At 42.7% G+C, this 23,947-nt stretch overlaps 1 protein-coding gene across 2 annotated transcripts; it reads left to right on the top strand.

Moving 5' to 3' along the window:
• Window positions 1–13,410: 13,410 nt before the first annotated feature.
• On the top strand, window positions 13,411–22,971 carry pex2 (peroxisomal biogenesis factor 2). 2 transcript variants are annotated; one of them, XM_075452253.1, is made up of 2 exons: window positions 13,411–13,498; window positions 21,366–22,971. In XM_075452253.1, exons 1-2 carry the CDS (start codon window positions 13,495–13,497, stop codon window positions 22,349–22,351), a joined length of 990 nt encoding a protein of 329 aa, XP_075308368.1. In that variant the 5' UTR covers window positions 13,411–13,494; the 3' UTR covers window positions 22,352–22,971. The 2 variants fall into 2 exon arrangements, with proteins under 2 accessions (XP_075308368.1, XP_075308367.1); XM_075452252.1 differs by having other exon boundaries at window positions 21,363–22,971.
• Window positions 22,972–23,947: the final 976 nt, after the last annotated feature.

Raw genomic sequence — 23,947 nt, 5'->3', positions numbered from 1 at the left:
CTTTTCCTCTCCTTCCTCTAACTTTTATTCCATCTCCACTTTTGTCCGTTTTCATGAAACCCTTTTGCCTCCTGCCTTTTGCTTATGTATCTCACCTCCCTGCCATCGATTCTATTTCTCTCTTTTTAAAAATTCCTTTTCCTGCAGATAGAGATAGCGTCCCTGAAACGTCTAACCTGGTATTGGCACCTCTATTGATTTTAATTAAGCTAATTAGTTCATTATTCCAAGGATCAAACAGGGGCATCCATTAGTGCACGGGGGTGGGGGGGTGCGGGAGGACTTGGGGTAAGGCGGCGGTGGGTTGTGGAGTTAATATGGTAATGAAGGTAATCAATTATCACTCACAGCAAAGTCATTAACAACAGCATTAGCATAGTCAACCATCGCAACCCCTTGACCTCAACTGCTCTGTCTTTCTTACTCTCACTCCCTCTCGCCATCCAAGCAGCTGCCACATGAGCAAATACTTAAGTGTGTGTGAGGGGGTGAGGAGAGTGAATGATAAAAGTCACACAGACCAGGCTGTTTTTAATGCAGACCTGAATTGAGTTTCTATATCATCTCATTGACCTGAGCCGGGCAGTCACTACTGCACATGGTCAGCCAGGTTTGGAGCGCGTGCTTTTTGCACCGTGATTCGTGTCCAACACATGAACTGTATACAAGCTGGGCGGATTGATTGCAGTCTTACAGAAAATAATTCATATGAATTCATATGCTATTAGAATTAATCTTGCTGAAGTGCGGAGGAAATGGAGGTTCAAATATTTGTGTCACTGTTGTCACATGGAAACAGTTTTAAGCTGAACTTAATGTTTGAAGCTAAAAGTTGTGGTCATTCTGATTGCGGGGCTCTTTTATTAATTCCAGAAAAGTTGCTCTTTTGGAAATAAAGAGGTTTCCACCCAAATATAGAGCAACTTACGGACGTCCTTCATGATGTACTGTTTTCTTGAACTACAGCCAGGAAAGCAAAATGGGTATTAAGAATGTCACAACTAAGTGCGTTCCACATGACAGGAAAAATGATGTTCTCATTAGCGTGGATTAAGTCATGAAACCAATTTTATTATTTGGTTCCCGGGCCTTAAGATTTTAATAAGCTCTGTTCTGTGGTTTATGTTGAAAGTCATAGTCACTTTGTGAGTCACATGAAAATTCAGAGACTCATCTGAGCTGAGGACATAACTATTATTCATTTATTGTAGACGTTTTGTTTTGTTGTCAACGCTTTTTCTATCATGTGGGTGTTTTTGAATTTGATTGGAATGGCAACGGTTCGAGAAGCGCGTACAAATGGAAAGAGGACGAGATGAGTGGATGAAAGACTGAGCTAGTGATCTGATCCAACCTGATCCCATTGCCCAGCCCACAGAACCGTACACTGCAGATCAACAACTAAAATCTGATTATGACTCATACTTAGGATGTATGAATGATCATCCAATCATAGTATAATCGAGATAAAGGAACATTGACGGGTTGCCTTAAAAGACTGAAAAAAAAATTCTATGAATATGACAATTGAGATTTTTTTCACTCTCTGGAATAATAAAGTCTAATAATGACATGCGCTCAAAGGTTTACATCATAACTCTAATAAAATTCAGTGTAAACATTTTTTTTAGAGTGTACCTGCAAGGGGGCCAACCGATGATACTATAGTAGTTGAGAAGAAGATTTTTGCTGTTAGTGTTTGTTGTCAAGCTGAATATGAAGATTTTTATGATTTTCCTGTTGTATTTCTTAGGTTTAACAAGTCAAAACAATGGTGTAAAACAGAGTATTGAGAGTAAAAAAGAAATATTCTTTTCGCGCACCCAACTAAGGTTCCTCACATAGGAGTTACTGGCCTATAACAGACTTAAAGGGGCAGACATTTTAAAACAAGTATAGGCATTAGCAATGAAGCTATTTGAATTTTAAGTCATTATTTTACTGTCTTCAGAGAACGTACAGATTCCATCTCTGATGCATGACAAATAGGCCACAAGCTAACTGCACCAGTCTAAAACAGAGAATACAAGCCTTGGATTTCATGATATTATGACCACAAAACAAACTCTGTTTAGTGTCCATTAGAGTTTAGGCCCTTTGTGCATCAACAAAACCATACACTACGATTCAATCAGATGTTAGCCAAGCTCCTATTACAGAGTTCATTGCATCATTTACATGGTGGAACGGTCCATAAGTAGCTCTAAATGCTCCTCATTTGATTGGATTTCACATTATGGACATTAGGGCAGAAACCCACTATTGTCCCCTGACTGTCCTAATAGACTGTTGAGTGAGGCAGTCCATTTGTTTGTATTTGTTAACCAATCTAGACTCTAAAATCGTACAAACTAACATAAACAGACAGAGAGGGCATCATTTAAGAGGGGGTGAAAATGGAGATTCAAAAGCTCAGAAGACGGTTCGATATCACGGCAAACGACTATGTTCCCTCACACTGAGTCTCTTTGGTTGCTTAAAGAAGTGACCGACAATAGTAACAGTTCATGTTGTCTGAATTATCCTGAACATGTGCCCTACGGCCACCGGAGAAAATGTGACTACTTATCATCAAGATACTAAATATCAAGCTGATTAAAAAAAATAATACATTTTTATTTAATAAGCTATTCTATCTGTCCACTTTGGTACACCGATGAAAGCATTTTAGCCAAGGATCAACAAACACAGTCTCACGATTAACATCACACTAAAGGTAACTTCAGCAGGGACTGAATAAAACTGCGACTGCAGATACAACCAACAACAGCAACAGGTCTTACACCTAAAGGAAAGTTAAAGGAAGTTTTGCACTCTTTTTTCACTTCTTCACTGCTGCTCTCTGAAACCTCCTTTTGTTTTGCCAGTTGCTGTAATACCGTCGGAATATGCATACAGCACTGCTGATAATATGTGAACGTTAATGAATGCTTTGGCTTTTCTCATTATTCTGTCCACATGTACTGTACTACAGATTGAAATGAAATGATATACTGTAAAACTAATTAATTATACTATACATTAACTATAGCCATTTGAGAGAAAGAACCCATGAAGATATTGGCTTTTTGTTGCTAAAGCAATGTCATTGAAAGTAATTAAGTTTTACATTGATAAAAAAAAAAAAGAATTGGACAACTTTGAATGGTAAGAAATGCAAAGCACTGCTTTACGGTAACTTCTACAGTTGCATTGTAGACAGCATACAAAGCTGGCCCTCTGACCTTCTCCATAATAGCAGATAAGTACTTTGATGTATATTAGACCATAATTTTTTTTCTGTGTGCAAAATCCACTCAGAAGAGTGAATATTGATAGAAGCCTGGCCATAAGTGAAATGGAACAATAACTTAAGGTCACTACACTCAGTTGTGATGATGTCTTTAGTCCTGCATTGTGTTGATGAAGTCTTGAAAAGAAAACTGAATTATTCCGTCTAAAGTTCAGCAGAAGATTTTTTGCACTCAGCTTTCCACCTCCAGTGCACAAAGCATAAATGATAATTTGTAGCTTCCTTAGAAAAATGCTTGAGGTCACAGCCTCAGAGGTAATTATAGTGGACCTTCAATGCTTGACTTATTCTTTAGTTTGTATTCAAGAGTTCAATGTATCTTAAACCAAAAATTGCCATTATGCATAAACTGAAACAGCTCTATGCTGTCTGTAATTGCTTTTCTATAACACCATTATACTAAATTGTAACATTATCATGTCCAAACAATGAAGGACTTTGACAGACTGCACTATTAACCATATTCAGAGTTATCGCCGCTGATTAGATTGTATGAAGTGGGACATGCTTTAGCTTCCATTAGCATACACAAATAAAAGATCCTGGAAACAATACTATTGTAGAAAAGAAAAGAAAGCCATGAACTGCTTTCCCCTCCTTTTCTTGCTTTCAAATCCATTTTTTTTCACCGTCGTAGTTATTCATGCTTGATCAGTGTTTAAATTGGCTTTTGTAAAGTGGGGGAGCCCTTCACTCGCAGTGGTCAATGTCGCGAAACATTTCTACTATGTGAATACACTGCTACTAACACACTGTTAATTCACATTATGTGTTCTTTATTAGTTATTTATCTCATATGTCAAGGTGTGGTGTAGAAGGGGAGGACACGGATGCGGACTTTCAAAAAATAAATTAGATTTATTTAACAAAACAAAGTATCAACATAAAACGCGGCAGAGCCGGAAAAAAACTGAGCTATAAACAAAAACAAAATTACTTGACATGGCATGGAATAAATACTTAACTTAGTCGTTGAAACATGGCATGAGAACTAACCGCAACAACAGCAACAACACTAGTGACATCAACAAAGATCCGGCAAACTGAAAGGGGAGGCAGGAAACTAAATAGGGATTGAGTGATTAAGTGAGTGGGTGCAGCTGGTGGGGAATGAACAGGTGAGGGGAATGAACTAATGGCCTGAGTGAGGGAAGTGAAGGGAAAACTAAACATGGACTGAAAAGAAACATAACCTAAACATGAAAACTAAAAACATGAGTCTCTGGGCGTGACAGAGCCCCCCCCTCAAGGGGTGGATCCCAGACATCCCAAAAAAGTCCAAGGGTGGGAGGGAGGGGCTCGAAGCCGGTCGGGGAACCAGAAACGGGCGTGGTACCGGCTTTGGGCAGCAGGAGGCAGTGGTCTGGCGGACGCCCAGACCGCAGACGGCGTAGCCGGAGCAGGCGGTGGTCTGGCGGACGCCCAGACCGCAGACGGCGTAGCCGGAGCAGGCGGTGGTCTGGCGGACGCCCAGACCGCAGACGGCGTAGCCGGAGCAGGCGGTGGTCTGGCGGACGCCCAGACCGCAGACGGCGTAGCCGGAGCAGGCGGTGGTCTGGCGGACGCCCAGACCGCAGACGGCGTAGCCGGAACAGGCGGTGGTCTGGCGGACGCCCAGACCGCAGACGGCGTAGCCGGAACAGGCGGTGGTCTGGCGGACGCCCAGACCGCAGACGGCGTAGCCGGAACAGGCGGTGGTCTGGCGGACGCCCAGACCGCAGACGGCGTAGCAGGAGACGGCGGTGGTCTGGCGGACGCCCAGACTTCCGTCGGCGTGGCGGCAGGAGACGGCGGTGGTCTGGCGGACGCCCAGACTTCCGTCGGCGTGGCGGCAGGAGACGGCGGTGGTCTGGCGGACGCCCAGACTTCCGTCGGCGTGGCAGCAGGAAGCGGTGGTCTGGCGGGCGGCCAGACATCCCGTGGCGTGGCAGCAGGAAGCGGTGGTCTGGCGGGCGGCCAGACATCCCGTGGCGTGGCAGCAGGAAGCGGTGGTCTGGCGGGCGGCCAGACATCCCGTGGCGTGGCAGCAGGAGGCGGTGGTCTGGCGGGCGGCCAGACATCCCGTGGCGTGGCAGCAGGAGGTGGTGGTCTGGCGGGCGGCCAGACATCCCGTGGCGTGGCAGCAGGAGGCGAAGACCGTCCCCCGGTCGGACGGACCTCCGACGGGGGGGGAGCCCCCCCTTTAAGGGATGGATCCCAGACATCCCCAAAGTCTGGGGGTGGGAGGGAGGGGCTCGAACCGGTGAGTCCATGTCGGGCTCTGCCGCCTTATGGTCAGGCCCGGAGGCCTCTTGGTCGTGGTCAGGCCCTGTGGCCTCTTGGTCAGGCCCTGTGGCCTCTTGGTCGTGGTCAGGCCCTAAAGCCTCTTGGTCAGGCCCTGTGGCCTCGTGGTCAGGCCCTGTGGCCTCGTGGTCAGGCCCTGTGGCCTCGTGGTCATGGTCAGGCCCTAAAGCCCCTTGGTCAGGCCCTGTGGCCTCTTGGTCATGGTCAGGCCCTGTGGCCTCGTGGTCAGGCCCTGCGGCCTCGTGGTCAGGCCCTGCGGCCTCGTGGTCAGGCCCTGCGGCCTCGTGGTCGTGGTGAGGCTCTAAAGCCTCGTGGTCAGGCTCTAAAGCCTCGTGGTCAGGCTCTAAAGCCTCGTGGTCAGGCCCTGTGGCCTCTTGGTCAGGCTCTAAAGCCTCGTGGTCAGGCTCTAAAGCCTCGTGGTCAGGCTCTAAGGCCTCGTGGTCAGGCCCTATGGCCTCGTGGTCAGGCCCTATGGCCTCGTGGTCAGGCCCTATGGCCTCTTGGTCGAGTTCGGAGTCAGGCCCGGAGGCCTCTATAGCTGGGGCCAGCTCAGGAACGGCTGGGGCCAGCTCAGGAACGGCTGGGGCCAGCTCAGGAACGGCTGGGGCCAGCTCAGGAACGGCTGGGGCCAGCTCTGGAACGGCTGGGGCCAGCTCTGGAACGGCTGGGGCCAGCTCTGGAACGGCTGGGGCCAGCTCTGGAACGGCTGGGGCCAGCTCTGGAACGGCTGGGGCCAGCTCTGGAACGGCTGGGGCCAGCTCAGGGACGGCTGGGGCCAGCTCAGGGACGGCTGGGGCCGGGGCCAGCTCTGGGACGGCTGAGTCTCTGGTGACTGTGGCTGAGGAGAAGCTGTACAGCATGGTTACCTCGTGTGGCTCCAAGCCAAAAATGTCCTGGGTAGCTGAGCGCTGCACGCTCATGACCTCCGCCCAGATGTCTGCCACAGCCGGCAAGTGCTGGAGGACCTGCTTCCTCAAAAAGAAGTCCACCAGGTCATCAGCCACGTTCAGCTGCTGCCAGGCGGAGTCGTCCCGTGCCAAGCAGGCCCAGAACCTCCCGACCAGCTTCCAAAAGGTGTCTTCGTCCGCCGCGTCCATTTGGGGCCGGATCTTTCTGTCAAGGTGTGGTGTAGAAGGGGAGGACACGGATGCGGACTTTCAAAAAATAAATTAGATTTATTTAACAAAACAAAGTATCAACATAAAACGCGGCAGAGCCGGAAAAAAACTGAGCTATAAACAAAAACAAAATTACTTGACATGGCATGGAATAAATACTTAACTTAGTCGTTGAAACATGGCATGAGAACTAACCGCAACAACAGCAACAACACTAGTGACATCAACATCAACAAAGATCCGGCAAACTGAAAGGGGAGGCAGGAAACTAAATAGGGATTGAGTGATTAAGTGAGTGGGTGCAGCTGGTGGGGAATGAACAGGTGAGGGGAATGAACTAATGGCCTGAGTGAGGGAAGTGAAGGGAAAACTAAACATGGACTGAAAAGAAACATAACCTAAACATGAAAACTAAAAACATGAGTCTCTGGGCGTGACATCATATGCACATATCACAACAATAACATAACTTTAAAGGTGCACCGTGTAATGTTTTTAGCAGTTTCTTTCCAGAATTCATGCGGCCCTTTCACAATTTTTACCTTTTTCACAAATACTTACCACCACCATCATCAGATTCTAAGTATTTATTATGACTGTGAAAATTGCACTTTTCATACATGAAAAAATTTATCTTCTCCATGTCTACCATTTTGAATTTCTAGAAATAGACATTTTTAGCAGCTGGGCCTGCACTTACTCCTTTGCTGCTCCTGACAGTGGTACTGTTAAATGCATACAATATGCACAGGTTTTAGGAATTTATAATCCAATGTATTAGATATGGCTGGTTTTTTTTATTGTTTTGTTTTTTTTGCCAAAATGACCTCAACATACCCACTGAAAAAGTCCCTCAGTGTCCGCTTCATTGTCAGAGTTACAGTGTCTGAACAGAAAAATCAAGTTAAATACCAATGTATGTGCGGGTGGTCCACTATGCACTGGCTCACAAACTTGAATGTAGTTCAAATCAACATGAGCTACAGTACAGAATGAAAAAGAATTGAGCTACCTAAAGACATTGTGGCACTGAATCCATCTGATGTTATTAACAAGCGAAGCAAAAAAAAAAAAAAGTCTTTCAAAAGCCTACCCTTCCAACACTGCCATTTACTCTTTACCATGTGTGCTGAAGTAGGCTACCACTCATCCTTTCCATTAGAATAACTCATTTGTAACGAATAACGAAGTTTAGCGACCTCATAACTTTGGCCAAACTCATAGGATTGGGAGTCGAGCACGCTATCCAGGCTGGTGGTTGTCTCACTAGCAAGAGAGAAGTTTGCTAGTTTCCATACGCAAAGCTACGTTGCAGCAGGCATTCGTTCAATCAGTTAGCCAACTCTTTTTTTTAAACATTCTGATGTGATATTTAACTAGCACGAAGATACAGCACAGACAGCTACCAACTGCAAACTTGTTTCACGACTTGGGGAGAAAATCTCGGACGCGCATGTTGCACTGCCTGCCTGGCTGGATTGAATAATGCTAACTGTGATGTCATGGCTCTGCGCATGTGCACAGTGCTGTAATTCACCTAAACTTGCTTTTATTTTCAGCGTAATTATTGACAAACCTTCCTGACAATTGTAATTTTTTTAGAAGACTTGAAAAATGAATTTAATCACATTAAAAAAAATAATATTTTTTTTTAAATATGAACACTGGAGCAGGCGGAGCTGCGCTCCGGAGCGCTCCGCCCCAATTTAAACCCTGTGCTTGATATTGTTTACAATTAGACTTCTCATCCAATTGACATATTCTGCCTTGCTGACTGCAGAATTATAAAGAAAATGCCTCCGCTTAAAGCAATACTATGTAACAGTTCTACCTTAAAATAACAGCTTGAAAACAATTGTGCGGCTAGAATGAGTTTTAATATTACGATTGGCCTGTCTCCTATGCCCTTCGGGGGTCTGAGTTGGAAAAACTGCGCTATGTAACTTTGCTGGAGCGGCCCGGGAGCTGAGCGGAAGTACTTCGACTTGCTTTCTGGCACACCTACCGCAAAAACAAATAGACCCCTCTCACGCTCCCAGGTATAAGGCTAAGCTAGCGCAACATTGTCAGTACGATCATCATGGCAGAGGCACCCAAGAAACAGAAGAAGACGTTGACTGATGAAGCAAGGAAGAGAAAGAGAGAGGCCGACAAAGCAAGAGACCGGAGTTGCTCTCGGAACAGCCTGTAGGGGGAGCGCCATAATGGGCTTTTTGAGAAGTTACATTGTATTGCTTTAAACAGATACGTAGTTGTAGTTCAGTGGTAATTTATTTCAGTACGTAGCTACGTTCCTACCCCAAAATGCATAATAATAATAATTTTAATAGTTAAGCTCTATCCATTTTATTTTGTTAAAGAGGAAGAGCGGTCGTCTGCCAACCGGATCGCCGACAGTGGGAATATCAGTTTCCCTGGCTACATGTCAACAAATGCGGTTATCGGCATGTGAATGTGTGTAACGGAGAAGAAAAAACTGCATAGATTAAGATGTAGTGCCCTATGAATGTGGCTTGAACTTCAAAAGTGCTACGAGTAAAGATCTAGACTATAAAAGTGCTCTAGAAACATTTTCTGCAGTCCATTCTTTGAATTTATGGGTAAATCATGCTTGCAGGTTGTTTATGTTTATGTGCAGGCACACGCAGGGGTAGGCGTGGCTATCTTCAGGTTGTTTAGAGTCACGTCCTCAAAGTAAACTTTAAACATCAAAATCATCAGACACTGAAAATGCTTCTTTCAAGTTAACATCATCTTTCGAAAAATGTTAATCTAGAACCTCTAGGTTCTGAAACTATTATGTCCTCGAGTTTGAAAAAGAAAATTAAAAGATAGAATTATGCAAGGCAGAAAACATTGATAAAGACTTACATCCAAACTGGAAAGTCTGCCTCCATCTTCCCTTTGCAAACCCCCTATGGTCTGAATAAGCAACTGGCTCTGGTCTGTCAGGTCTTTCACATAGGACTGCAAGAAATCCACTTTTTTCTGCAAGCATAGGAGCACAGAAGGAGAAAAAGCGGAAAACATTATAAAGTTCTTAAAAAGTCAGCTATGAATTACAGCATGGGTGGAGTTGCAAACTCTGATCGACAGTGGAGTCGAGCAGCGTAAATACTCCTGATCCACCACAATTATCTCCCTTTAACTTTTTTTCCTTATCCATAATATCCCACCAAATTCTTCATTAAGACTCAAATGTGGTAATGAACATAAAATGATTAATTATCTTGGTATATTAGCTTCGGTTTGAGCATACCGGTATTCCCCACAGGGGAAAAGACAGTACAGTATCTTCTCTGACATAATAAACTCGAACTTCATCTTGGGAAATCTGTGTTTGCCTGATATCCCTTTGAGAGTAGACTAAATGAAAACAAAACAAGGACAGTACCCTCATGTGACGACCTCACAAGGGAAATACAATAGCCACACAAACATGATAACAGAATCCGAAAATGTACAGTATGTTTTATTTAGTTTTGTCTGACTCTTGTGTCTTTGGGGTAGTTCCATTAAGATGGAGAATCTGATTTTACACAAAAACACACTGGATGGCCAGTCAATAGCATCCCACTGTGACAAAGTGAAACATACACACCTAAAGACAACTAGTGGAAATGGTGGTGGTGTTATCTACTAAATATATCCTAAGGCTCTAATTCCACCCCAGCAAGTAGCCTATGCATTTTCAACATTTGGACTGGGCTGTATAACACTAGAGTGTATAAGGAAGGCTCTGACACGATGATATTATCAACAGCTAATGATGACTACGGTTGGGAAGAGTGCAATTTACTGTCTTTACAGAAATATACATTCAGACAGGAAAAAGCGTCCACTGACATAAGATGACAGACGATTCCACTTGCGGCCTCCGTGAACAAACAGGTGGAGATAACATTTAGTAGATGGCAGCCCATTCTCATGGACCGAGTATGAGACTTGGCTGCTGATACTTATCACGCACTCTCACCATAAACATCTATTTTTTCTTTTTTTTTCTAAGAGCAATTTACAAAGTTTTAACTGCTGTAGTGCAAAAAAAAGAACACTTACAAAGCATAAATGGAGAGAAACAGAGCAGACAGCACAGTGGAGAAGTTGGGTATTCTAATGTTATTGAGTATTATAAAAGTTAATCTCTCGAGGAGGCCACTCACTTAGCCAAATAAATCCAAATAAAGCGACAAAAATCACTCAAAGAAAACAAACCATAAAAAGCGGCAGCATTTCAACTTATCCAGTCGATCACAATATTCAAAATACTGCACAAAGCACTAACATACTTCAGGTTTCACATTAATAGTTTTGACATGTAAAACCCTGATTTACTTTCCAAAACCCCTCTGTCTGCCAGACACGGAAGTCCGTTCATATGGGCTTTCAAAGAGCTGTCCATCTAAGATCGACACTAGATGACCCTTACACTTTGTTATTGAAAAGAAATACTGAATGAGAAGCCAAAAGTCAGTCAGCAGATAGGTTCATCCTTGTTGCTTGCGTTTTTTTCTAGAGGATTTTTAAAGTTCAGATATTGTTGTTTACAAAAAAATAGGTTACATAAACATGGTCCTCAACTGACTAAATAAATCTCCAAGGTTCCTCATTGCTGTCTTTCAAGTGAGTTTTAAAACATGTTGTGCACTAATTTCCTTCAAGCAGCAGTACAGTGAGCTGTACAGCTTGAACATGAAATGATTACAGCTCTGACGAAAAGGAATGCCACCGAATTTGGAATCAAATTGCCTTAGAAGAGCACTTGTAAAAGTGTTCAAAAACATCTGCCCCCAACACCCAAAAGGTCAATAAGCAGTGTATACTGTCCCTTAATGCATAACAATGATATATTGTATAGTTCTGAATGAAAGGAACTTAACAAAGGTGGTAAATTTGTTGTCGATGTATTTCTTTAGTTTGCCATGAAAAAAAAAAAAAAAGCAGGTTGCTCGGGTATTTCAACATTTGAGAAAACATCGCAAATCTGCAATGGGTTCACAGAAGAATGGGTGTTGCACTTTCCATGGACAAGACTTATGATTAACTGTCCACATCAACCTTTAAGACTTGGGCACTCCTGGATTCTAAACACATAACCTTGTTAAGTAGGCCTTCGGCTGGGGCCGGCTGACCGAAACCCATCTCTGAAACCTTGTTATTCTTGCTTTGATGCACAGTCCAGCTCACACAGGCTACATTCAGCAGCTAAATGATGTCACATGACAATCTTGATGATTAGAAACCTTTCTTTTTTAAATATGAGTGTGGATCTGTGTTCCTGATCTCTGCTGCTGAGATGGAGACATAATGCAATTTGCCACCTGTTACAAGTGCTGCGGCTTTATGAAAGCACCGCTGTGCTTCCTCCTGTCATTTGTCTGACAGGACAGAGGTCATCCTCTGATGTTTGAGTCAAGGTGGACAGGATATTCTTTGATTTGAAAATGGATGAATTATAACCTAATGAAAATTGATGTGGCACAAAATCATACATACTATGGATATTCTGCGTCTGAATAGTGGGGTCAGTAATGTCTTTTTTTTTTAATACATATTTCATGCTACTAACTTAATCCATGAGTGCAACCAAAGGTCCAGAATTCTGCAGGACCCTAAGTAAGGTTGCACTGTGCCACAAATAAAATCAAGGAAATGTCTGAGTGCTATTTCAGTCATTACAATATATATTATTAGGGGCTGAAGATTTAATTGGATATTTTTACTTATTGTCCAGACCTTTCTGTTCACAAAAAGAGAGAGAGAGAGCTTAGGTGGTCAAAATCTACAATGCTCAGGAATGCTTTTCAGTCAGAGCTTAATCTGTACAATAACTGTGGAGCCACTTATCCAGTCAAGGAGGAAAGGACACTGAGCATCTCTTTGTAATTTGGTAACAAATGCTGAACCTGATGTTTAGTTTTATGTCTATGACAACATTGGGATAAGTCCAGATGGTATTGAAGTTGCGACCTAACAGTGCATTTGACTGATAAAATGGCAGCGGTGAGATTCGAACCCACGCCTCCAGAGCCACTGAAGCCTAAATCCTGCACTGCTGAGAACGAGGCGTGATGAAAAACACTTACCTGCAAACGCTCCTCCCCTCGTTGCATGTGTGTTCAGTTCAAGGCAGGTCCATCTCTGCTCGTAAAGCCTTTTAAACTCTCCTAGTAGCTGCTTAACGTTCTTCGATTCAATGCCAAGACCTTCGGTGGATGCTTTCAGCTTTTTTGCTCCTGACGTAGAAGACTGTGCGAGGTGCTTAGACCTCGTGTCGATACCTTCGGGTCTTCCTCTAACTCTAATTGTGTTTAAGTTGACTGCATCGAGGTACCTGCAATTAGACTAAAATAAAAGCTAAACTAGCTTACACTCATATTAAAGAATTGTTACAGAGGTAAAATCTTTAAATTCCATAGTTTCGTTAACTGGAAAAATCATTGAACAACCTTAAATCAACAGTCATTTGCCTGTTATTATGGGTTAGTTTAGCATTAATTGGGGTAATTTATGTGAATTACCGTTGTTTCTTAATCAACTTCGTCGTTAAGCGCCGTCACTACAACATAGGACCGAGTTAATTATTTATTTCCAGACAGACCTGCTCTTCCATCACAGTTTGGCGCTGCGTGGTATGATTGGCTTATTTTGATCCCTGACGTCTAAAACATGACGTTGCTAAAGACCATTGGTTCATTTTCTTTAATGGGCGGGGCAAAGTCGTATAACCCGGAAAAACAGATTGTCTTTAGCTCAACAGAGAGGAAAGTTGAGTAGATTTCGGCATTCCAACTATAATAGATGGGTAAATATGCATTTATTACGTTACTTAGAAAATATAAGTCGACCCAATTGTCCGCCATATCTTGCCATTTCTACTGGAGGCACCAAAGCGACACGTTCTCTTCATTTGAACGGTGTAGAGGCTCCCAGTCTCACATTATAGTCTCGACTTCCTTTTTGTTGTTTATGCAATCTACTGTTTTGATGATGGTTTTGCAGCATGTTTCCATGTAATATTAAATTGATTTTTCGGTGTTTATTGAAGTAATTAGTGCATAATGCATGCAGTTCAGTTGACTAAGTATACAGAGAATTGATATTCGTTTTGTGCGTGGTCCGGGTTTGTCCCCAGGAAACTTTGATATGTAGGCTAACCTTGTGAGACTTCAAAAGTATGTTCTGCAGCCCTGCAAATAATTCACTTCTTCCACCAAAATAATCAGAGCTAGAGATCAAAACCTTCCGCATTGAGATTCAAGGCAAAGTTGATCATATTGATTTTCAGGAAACTACTCACTTCATTTTGCTCATCCCAATCGTCACTCCTGTGCTCTTATCTGTCTTTTGGTTATATCTCTCCTTTCCACTGGCTTTGACTGTACTACTCTCACAAACTCTGCCAAAACCAAATCCCCTCTGTGATTATCACATAATACTCTTGCCTTATTATCAAAATGGAACAGATTTGTGTTTTGTTGTTGTCAAAGACTGATTGACACAAGCTAAAAAAAAAAAAAAATAAGTAGCCATTGCTATTATGAGGAAAATGTGGCGCAGCCGATTGTATGACATTGAGGTATGGGCATGCATGTGCCTCTGGAGCTGAACACTTGGCTTGATGAGTGTGTTTTTTAAAGGAGTCACAAAAGTTCAATTGGGTTGTGATTTCAGTCTGGGGTCATGGGGTCAGTTTCCAGAGTTTCCAGATGAAGGCAATTGATAAAGGCTGCAAATATATCATGGAAATAATTTTACCTAAGGTGAATTTTGACCTATTTAATGAAAAAGAAGAAAGGTTACAAATCTCTTTTCATATACTTTCCTCCTAACCCATAGTCCCCAAATCATTCCTTTCAAAGTAACAAGAAACAAAGAAAAGTATTTAAGTCCTCTCATTTTAGAAGCTTTAACCCATTATTTCCTGTTGTGAAATATATTGAAGCAAAAAAAAACATTCTGATTAAAGAAATACATATTTTGATAAACATGAGGGAGAAGTTGCTAATCTACAGTATAAGCAGGACTTTTAACTTCTCAATTGGCTTTTATTTCATGTTTCTATTTTCTTCAGAAGCTTTTGAATAAGGGGTTTTAGTGGACAGCTTTAAGTTTTCCAGAAAAGGGCTGTAATGGGATAATCACTGATTAGACATTTAACTGGATTCATTATTAATATATGTAGCCTATCATTTTAAAACTATTTTAGTTAACCATTTAGTTCTTTTAGATACAGGATGCCGCATATTGTGCCTTCCATACTGTAGGCTTGATAACTTTGCTTAAAGTGAATAAATCATAAATAATTTATTTATCTTTCTTTCTTTTCCTTTTTTTCAAATTGGCAGTTGAGTAACTGCCATGGACACAATACCAGAAAGCACAATATTTCTTTTGAAATACATCAAGGAATTAAACTTCTACTTGGAGATGAATGAGGAACTTTTAAAAGTAGCTTCTGCATCGTAAGCTTGACAGCCTTCACATTTTCACAGATTTTGCTGAAGACAAAGAGCAGTGTCCCCTCAGAATTTTCTACTCCGCACACATGTAAATCGTTGAAAAGATTTAAAAAGCAGACAAAATGTTTTCCCATTCATTATCCTCACGCTTTTCACGCATAAAGAGAGGTGAAGAAATGTGCTGATCACATATTTCACCAGATAACACATTTTATTTGCAGGAATTTATCTCTTATTGATTCCTAAGAAAGACACTAATTCAGTTCTCTCATTTATTAGCTCTTCTGCATTTTCCTCCACATTCATTGTGCCTTCCTGCCCTCTAAATGTTTCATGACCTTTTAAGTTGTTTTTTTGCAAACCCTTGTACTTATTACTCATACAGCCTTAGCATACTCAACCTTTGTACTCATGAAATCAATTAATTCTCTTAAATAATTCACCTTCCGAGCAAACCAGATTAAGCAGAGCACATTCTTGTGTGTCAGCTGAGCTGTTCTAACTGATGCTTTTTTTTTTCTTCTGCGTGTGTGCATGTGTGTGTCCAGGCATTAACTTGGCTCTCACCCCACAGCTCGGAGGAGTCTTGGGTGATTAGAGAAAGAAGGGAGCCTTGATAAAGCATTAGTATGTGATGCGCACACAGCCCCAAGACCCCTCTGTGTATCTGCTCACATTCATTTTTCATGAAATAGACTCATAACAATTAGTCTGGTTACCGCCTGGGTAATCTTAGTGTCCCCGTAATGCCTGTGGTCTGTGTATGACATCACTCTCTTAAAAGTTCTAAACCTGACATTCTCATCTGTTTTCATAGTGAGGACATTAGCAAGCCTTGGGTAATGGGTCCTCACTCGTTCCTGGCGAAAGAAGCGCATTGAAATGAGGGAATGAGAGAAAAAATACTCGACTGGAGTGGTCAGAGATATAGGCTTTTTCCAACAGGGCTTTTACACAAATTAATTTAAATGAATGAACAAAGAAAAGTTGTAATCCAGTATGCTTTGCCAGTGCATAACCTGTTTTTCTCCCTTAAGCATCCTAGAAAGCCAAGTGAACATTTATGCATCATTTCAGGCGATACATTAAGCTATCAACTGCAGCTGGATGTTAAGGAATTTAAGTGCTACAACACAAAAGGTGTTTAAATCGATACTTTTGGATCCAGTGTTTCCAACCGTGATGGAATGATAGCCCTGTGAGGCCTAAAAAAAATTTTTTTTGGTTCCGGTTTCTGACCGACCCTGTCAATTTACGTGCGACCCAAATTATTTTATGAGCTTGGGGGAAAAAAAAAAAAAGAACACAAATACATTTTTTTAAATGCAAACTATAATTACGTTTTTGTACAGCACCTGTATAAGGATGAGCGCATGCTCTCGTGAAAACAACGACTTCACGTGAGATCTGCATGCAGACTGGATCGGTTGCGGGAGAAAGATGGATATATGCGTGGTGTCCATTGTTTGTCCATGCAATAGCGTGACAAACAAAATTGTAAGATTGGGTAGGAAATCTTTCGAAAATGTCCTTGAAGAAGTCAAGCAGTGCACTTGTTCATTTGTGTCAGCAGCCGGTGTTCAGTCGATTTCTCCTACTTGTCGAGAATTGCTATTTTGTGGTTTTGCACATGCGCCGAGCCGATTTTCTAAGTTTCGTTTTCACACCCATAATGTTTTGCAAAAAATAAGATATTTTTCATATCATATATCATACTATCATTATCATTTTTATGAATATATATAGGCTACATAATATATAAAAAAATATTTCAATTGTTTTGTGTTAGGCAGAATAGTAGAAGCTACATGTTAGTCACAATGTTAACTTGAATAGCCATTGACCTTCTGCTCAACAGTCCCACAAACACAAACAAGCTGCGTGCATTGACTCCTTCTTGTCGGATGCACTGGAGAAGCAGCAGAAAGAGTCTGGGCTGTTTACTGCCCAACATGCACGGGCAGTAGTCGGCTATATGGAATGCTCTAAACCCAGAGTGATCTACTCCATGAGCCTCCTCTCCTCTCGCCACCAGGCCACACTGGCAGAGGCCCTGTCAGATGATGGTATGGATTATACATGTGGGAGTTACATCCTGGAGCCCAAACATCAACTTTCATCTACTGTGCAGATCAGGCTGTCTCTCTCGTGTGGTGATCCCATAGAGCTGGCCTACTACACCTTTTGGGAGGCAAGATCTTTGTGCACACTGTGGCGGGCTACAAGGCAACACCTACCCAGCCCTGTTATTGAAATTTAAAATGGTCTTGCCCTGCTGCCACATTTGTATTGGGGCTGGAAAAAAGCACATTGTGGCCAGACCCTATGGCAAGCAGAAATGAGCAGTGTTCATGGGGTTTGAAGAGGCCCGGTAGTTGTATTTTCCTTAATTTAACTTAAAGTGGAACTCCAGTGTTAATCAACCCATAGCCCTGTTGTGGTCACCATGTGCTGTCTGTAGAAAAAACAATGAGAAAATGTGGTACAATATAGAGCAAATAGTGACCTGGTAGATAAAGCTTACCTAATGGGCCACTTGGCTTTTGTTTCAGTTTAAATGTCCCATGAATAGGTTAGCTTTAGCTGCCAGACCTCTATTTGCTCTGAGTTGTACCAAATGTTCTCATTGTTTTTCCTACTAATAGCAGGCAGTAATGTTGGACAACAGGGCTATGAGTCGCAGAACACCAGAGTGACACTTTAACTAAACTATTACATTTATTATGAAATATTGCTTGAGATGTCTTCAATGCCAATGGTCCAGGTTGTATCGACAACATATTTTGTTCATATAAAAATGTGTGTGTGTGTAACATGCTGGGAGTATCCATTGCTGCTGTAATGAAAAAAATGTTTAAAAAAAATCTACCTATCACTCGCTGCCACTGGAAAAAAAAAATAAATAAAAAAAATAAATAAATTCCCTACCTACCCATGACATCAACTGACAACCAACAGAAACCAAACTTTTTTTTTTTTTTAGGCCTGAGCAGCTTCATTGCATTTCTGCTGCCGAAAAAGCTAAATGCGGTCCCCCAGAGAATTTCCATCCTTCCAGCATCCCCCAGTCTTTAGTCCCCTGGCCTAAACACCCTCATCGTTCCCCCAGACACCAAAGCCAAGGTCAAGAAGAAAGTGCAGTCTTCCTCTGTCTATAGGCTATTCCCTGGATACCCGCATCTCACTAAAGCCGCGCCGTGTGCTTCAGGAATGTTCCCTCCTCCTTTGTTGTGACCGTCATTCTCAAGGTCAGCTCCCAGGGAGACGTTGAGCTTATCTGTTTTTCCCCTCCCTTATTTTCTCACCTTACTTATCTTTTCACCCAGTTTTCTGCTTCACTGTATCCGTAGACGGCAGCTCAGACCTCCCAGCTGGCCGTTTCATGACGTGCTGTCTGACGTGCCTGTTTCTCTGTCTGTTTGTCTGTCCTTCTGTGGGGTGGCTGTCACTATAACCCGATGTCTACCTTTTAGAGGACCCTGTGCAGCTGTGAAGCTTCAGGCTGATGATCTGTATACTTTTCTTGCCTCGTTCCTCCTTCCACTCACTGGTCATGGCCCCTTTTGCCTTGAAGCAATGTTGCAGTGTGTTCCCTGTTAGATTGGATATTGTTGTTGTTGTCTCTAAGCTATGGCAGTCAGCCTTGAGTCAATGTGCTATCTTTGTCTGAATAATATACACAGGCTAGGAGAACAAGAAAGAAAGAAACTCTCATCTGACCTGAATCAAAATACCCTTTAAGATTGCCAAGAATATGTTGTCAAAGTATTTTAACAGCTTTGATTGAATGGCACGACCTAAGAATTTTTCCAATTCATTTATTTATTCATTCTTTTTCTGCTGATTTTTTGCGATCTCTTCATCCTTACTGTCTAACTCTGTTGATCGTTAGCCACCAACTCTCCAACAGAATCCTTTTTGTCTCTCAGTCGGTTTTGCTGACCCACAAAAGAATGGCTAAGTCACTTTGGTCACATCTGTGTGAATTCCTCAAAGAAGGGTTTTCCCTGCTTATATCTTTATATGCTTCTTGTGTGCAAATGCCATACTGTCTGTCCTCTAACACGCACCCCGTCGTTGCTGTGTAAACACAGGCATTGACTGTGACTTTTGACTATTACATAAGGAACATGGATTTCCAGCTGTCCACGGTAAAAGCTGTGTAAATTTAAATGCTTAATTTTTATAGGCAGACCAGCATTGACTCAAGTGTCTGCTTGTTATATATTTGGCAAGTACTGCAAGTCTGAAGGGAGGCTGTCAATAGCAATCCAAGCTATTGATATGGCAGTGGGCAGGAGATGTTACTTGGCCCTCGACTCCAGCATCCCCCTGATCCCTCTACATCATAATTACATTAATATTGACAGACCCTTGACAATAGTCACATTACTATTGATAGGTGGTTGTCAATACCATGTTTCCCCAAATAAAACATATTCATTCATAACTTGTAAACTGTTCGATAAAAGGCTTTGAAAATACTATTGGACCCGGCTGGGTTTACTCTCCCGAGAGGGCTGCTGCTGTGACGGGGATTTCCACCACCTTGCAGTGTGTGTGCTTGTCAGTGTGTGTATGTGGAGCTATGGACTGATAGATTAACTAAGCGCCGCATTAGAGCTCTGCAAAGATCAAGGCTGTCCTTAACATACATTCATAGTCGGACGCGCACACACACACACAGGCACGTAATCTCCACATTTTCTCCCATCAAGGAGAAAAACTTTCAGATTAAGCTAAACAATCAGAACCTGTTTATTGGTTGGCATATGCATTCAGACTGCCTCTTATTTTTTTTTTTAATCCAAACTCCCCTGCCGTCACAGTCGAGGTTCTAGTCATTAAACATGGCAGCATTTCAAATGCAGCTCAATGAATTTGTCATACCTGCTCACTTCAGCGTGAATTCACTCTTTTCCATTCGTTTGCTAATTCTAACTTAGGTGTATCCTGGCTCTATTTAAACGTTTTAAGTAACACAGATGGTCCTGTTAACCACAATAAAATCCCGGCATTGCCACTGCATGTTAGAAGGTTTTTTTTTTTTTTTTTTTTCACCTCCTCGAGAAACGTCTAAAGTGACCATCATCTCTCTCTCATTCTGTCAAAACTGCCGTATTTACCCGGCTGAAATCTCTTTTAAAGCCTCGTGACAAATCCTGTTCAGGGAGACACAAAAGCTACTGTCAAAAAAAGGCCTCTCTTTCCCTCTCTCCCACTATCTACGGCCTCCTTGGTCTGTCTCTCCCTGCGTTAGTTAGTCTTCCACTTCTTAAGCATTTCAGTTAAGGAAAGGGCAGATAAAACTGGAGACCTGCGAGCGGTTCGGAAATGTATGCAGCACAAAATGGCCCAGACGTCACAATGGCGAGATCCCATATGGAGTCGAATCTTGGGGGGAAAAAAATTGTTCCACATTTGGCAGATGTTTACGGTGTACCAGAGACTGTGCTGTTAGCCTAATCCCAAGTGATGTGATTTGCACACACACCCCTATCTCCAGAGGGAGCAGGCACCAAGAGCCCCAGGGCTCCTGTGTGTGTGCACGTGTTTGTGTGTGTGTGTGTGTTGGTGTAGGATTGTGTGTATTTATACAGTGGAGAAAGCAGTCTAAGACCCCCTGCTCCTCTGCATGGTGCAGCTCAAAGCTTGCATTAAGGACGGGTTTTACATGTGAAAAGTGATTTCCGTTCCTATGTATAAAGAAAAATAACCTTCCTAACAGGATGGGCTTCACCTCCAGGGCCTCATTCCTCCTGACGACAGAGTTGTCCTTTAATAGTTGTGCTTCTGTATATAGTTTGTTCATGACTTAAACGGAGCAAACGTCATGTTTTCTGTTGATAAGATATTAAAGAATAGTAAACTCGTAAGACAATAATGTACTTAATCATTGTTTTAGTGACAGATTCTTGTTTGTTTTTGCCACATTTTATCTATATACAATTTCTCTGATTGTGAGTTGGATTTTCCTTTTTCACTTGAGCAGAATGTCATTTTCACAAAAGGCTCTTTGTCAGCATTTCATTTGGTTAAAACGGTGTGATAATGTCGTGGAATAGTGGTCCAAATTAAACTAAGGTAACAATAATGCTTCCATCACGTTGTCTGTGTTCATGATGTATGTACTATAAAATTGTCCACTCAATAAAATCCTGAAAGACATGACTAATATCTACATATTTTCCTGATTATTCTTTCCAGCAGGTTTGGAAACTGAGAGCGACCAAAAACGGGCAGCTGGAGGTCGTGGCTCAGATCCTGAAGTTGACCCACACACCCCAGTGTTGCGCATCAGCCAGCTGGATGCCCTGGAGTTAGACTCAGCCCTTGAGCAACTATTGTGGACCCAATTCTCTCAGTGTTTCCAGAACTGCCGCCCAGGTCTGCTCACTCCTATTGAACCGGAACTGAGAGCTCTGCTTCATCTGCTGCTATGGCGATTCACACTGTATTCTCGCAGCACCACTGTGGGCCAGTCTATACTGAGCCTGCGCTACCATAGCACACCTTCCTTGTCCCCCCGGTACAGACCTCTTTCCCCCAGTCAGAAGTTGGGTCTGGCCATACTCACAGCAGGTCCCCGTTGGCTCCAGGAGCGTTTTCACCTCTTGCTGCCATGCTTTGGTTTAAGTTCCAGAGGGTCAGACTCTGAAACAGATGGTGGTTTGCTTCAACAAGGTCTTCACAATGCTCTGACCATTGTTTCTGGAATTGTAAAGTTTGCAAGTCTAATTAATTTTCTTGTTTTCCTAAGGCATGGCCGTTATCCTCTCCTAGCTGAGAGAATTACAGGAGCTCAGGCAGTTTTTAGCAAGCCCAATGCAGTCAGGGATGTAACTTACCAGTACATGAACCGGGAGCTGATGTGGCATGGCTTCGCTGAGTTCCTCATCTTCTTGTTACCTCTGATCAACACAAGGAAACTGAAAGCAGCTATGTCTTCACTCATGTTTGGGGAGAAAAGTTCTGATGAAAAAGGTGGAAGTGAGGCACAAGAGGTGTGGAAAGAGTGTGGACTGTGTGGAGAGTGGCCCACCATGCCTCATACAGTGGGCTGCCAGCATGTTTTCTGCTATTATTGCATAAAAAGCCACAGCATTGCAGACGCTTACCACACTTGTCCTAAATGTGGTGCAGAAGCAAGGCAGCCTGAGCTGGTCAAGATGGAGATGCAGGTGGTTGGCAGGTGATGATCACATCCTGCTATGTAGGAGCTGGCGTAAAATTTGCCAGAAGTTTGCTGCGCAGGGAATAGGCACATGAAGAAACATGAGATGTTAGTATGTGAATGTGTGTACAAAAGGATGGAGTTGTATTAGAGCACAAAGAAATTGGTTTTACTTTTTTTTTTCTTTTCTTGAAAGACTTAATGATGTATACGTTTTTGTGACTGGACTTCTTTATTATGTCTCGTCTTAGCACACGCTCTTGTGCTATGTTTAATGTATGTGTGCATATATTGACAGTCTTCTGCGCCCTATGTTTCTCTGGCTGGACTTTGGACAGAACTATTTGTCTTTGGTGCACTGGACAGACTACAGAGAACCACACAGAGCATATATTTGATGAGTGAATGTGTTGATTTATGCTCCAAATTGGCTCTGTGATGGTGCGCGTGTATGTGTGTGTGTGTATGTTTGTTGAAATGGGAATATTTGTTCTGATGAAAAATGCAGAAAGTCAGCTGAATAAATAATGGGAGGAATTTCTGATGCCTCTCATCATGGCTAAATTAGCATTTGTTGTGTATTTTGTACCTAAATTGTATTTCAACATCATTAAAATTGATAGAGTGCTACCTCTTGGGTGTTTATTTAGTTAAGTGGAGGAGAGAGAGATGAGGGAAAGTTATAACAATCAGCACACTTCTCTCTAGACATGCCTGGTCGTTCTAACTCCCATTATCCGTTTTCACAGCACCCCAACATACTCAAGATCAAGGGGGCAGCCGGGGGCTTGGATTGATTCACACACACTTACTTGACAGCCATCCTCCCTTTTCCCTTGGTCTTTCTCTCTTTTGCTGCCTTTCCATCTCTCTCCCTCTGTAATCTCAAGGGCCCTCGCCCCTATAAGACTGTAGTAAACTGTACCAAAACCCTGGCAGTCGTCTCCTTCCTTGCAGGCGAATTACTCTCTAATCCCTGTAATGAGTCCAAAGATGCTTATTTATGCTGGAGTTAACCTCCACCAGTGAGCCCAGCCCCGGGCCAAACTCACCCCAGCTGAGTGAAGGCTTTCCTGGGCTGACAAGGGAAGTGGGGTGGGGTGAGGTGGTGGTGTGTGCGGGGGGGTTCCTGCCTCTCCTTCTCACCCCCCTTCTCCTGCTCTGATCAGTAGTACTTAATTGCTGATTGCCAAGACGATCAATTGGAACTGCAGGCATGATAGAGAGCCTATTGCGGGGAGGCTGGTCTCAGATCTACCAGCTCAGACAGACATCGCACATTTGCACAAAGATGCAGTTAATGTTTTTGCTGGGTGGAGAGGACAAAGCTTGAAATGTTTGTCCTCGTGAGACACGTGAGTGCCCGGAAGAATACTGGGTGGGTGTACCAGCAGAGCTGATCTTAAATTATTTATGTTACTTACTATTTGTCCTAGAAAAAGACCAAAGTCCCTATGGTATGTGTCCTTTGTGTAATGCAAGGCCAAAATTAATCAATTGTATGGTTTAAAGCACCTATGGAAGTACTGAGAAAATTGAAATACGCACCTTGAAGTGGAGGTGACAGTGCTAGATAAGGATTGGTTTGACATTATGTAAAAAAAAAAAACATGGGACT

Source organism: Odontesthes bonariensis, chromosome 20, assembly GCF_027942865.1.
Source record: "Odontesthes bonariensis isolate fOdoBon6 chromosome 20, fOdoBon6.hap1, whole genome shotgun sequence".
Taxonomy (NCBI): domain Eukaryota; kingdom Metazoa; phylum Chordata; class Actinopteri; order Atheriniformes; family Atherinopsidae; genus Odontesthes; species Odontesthes bonariensis.
The sequence above is the reverse complement of the archived record's forward strand: the minus strand, read 5'-3'. Positions and strand labels throughout refer to the sequence as shown.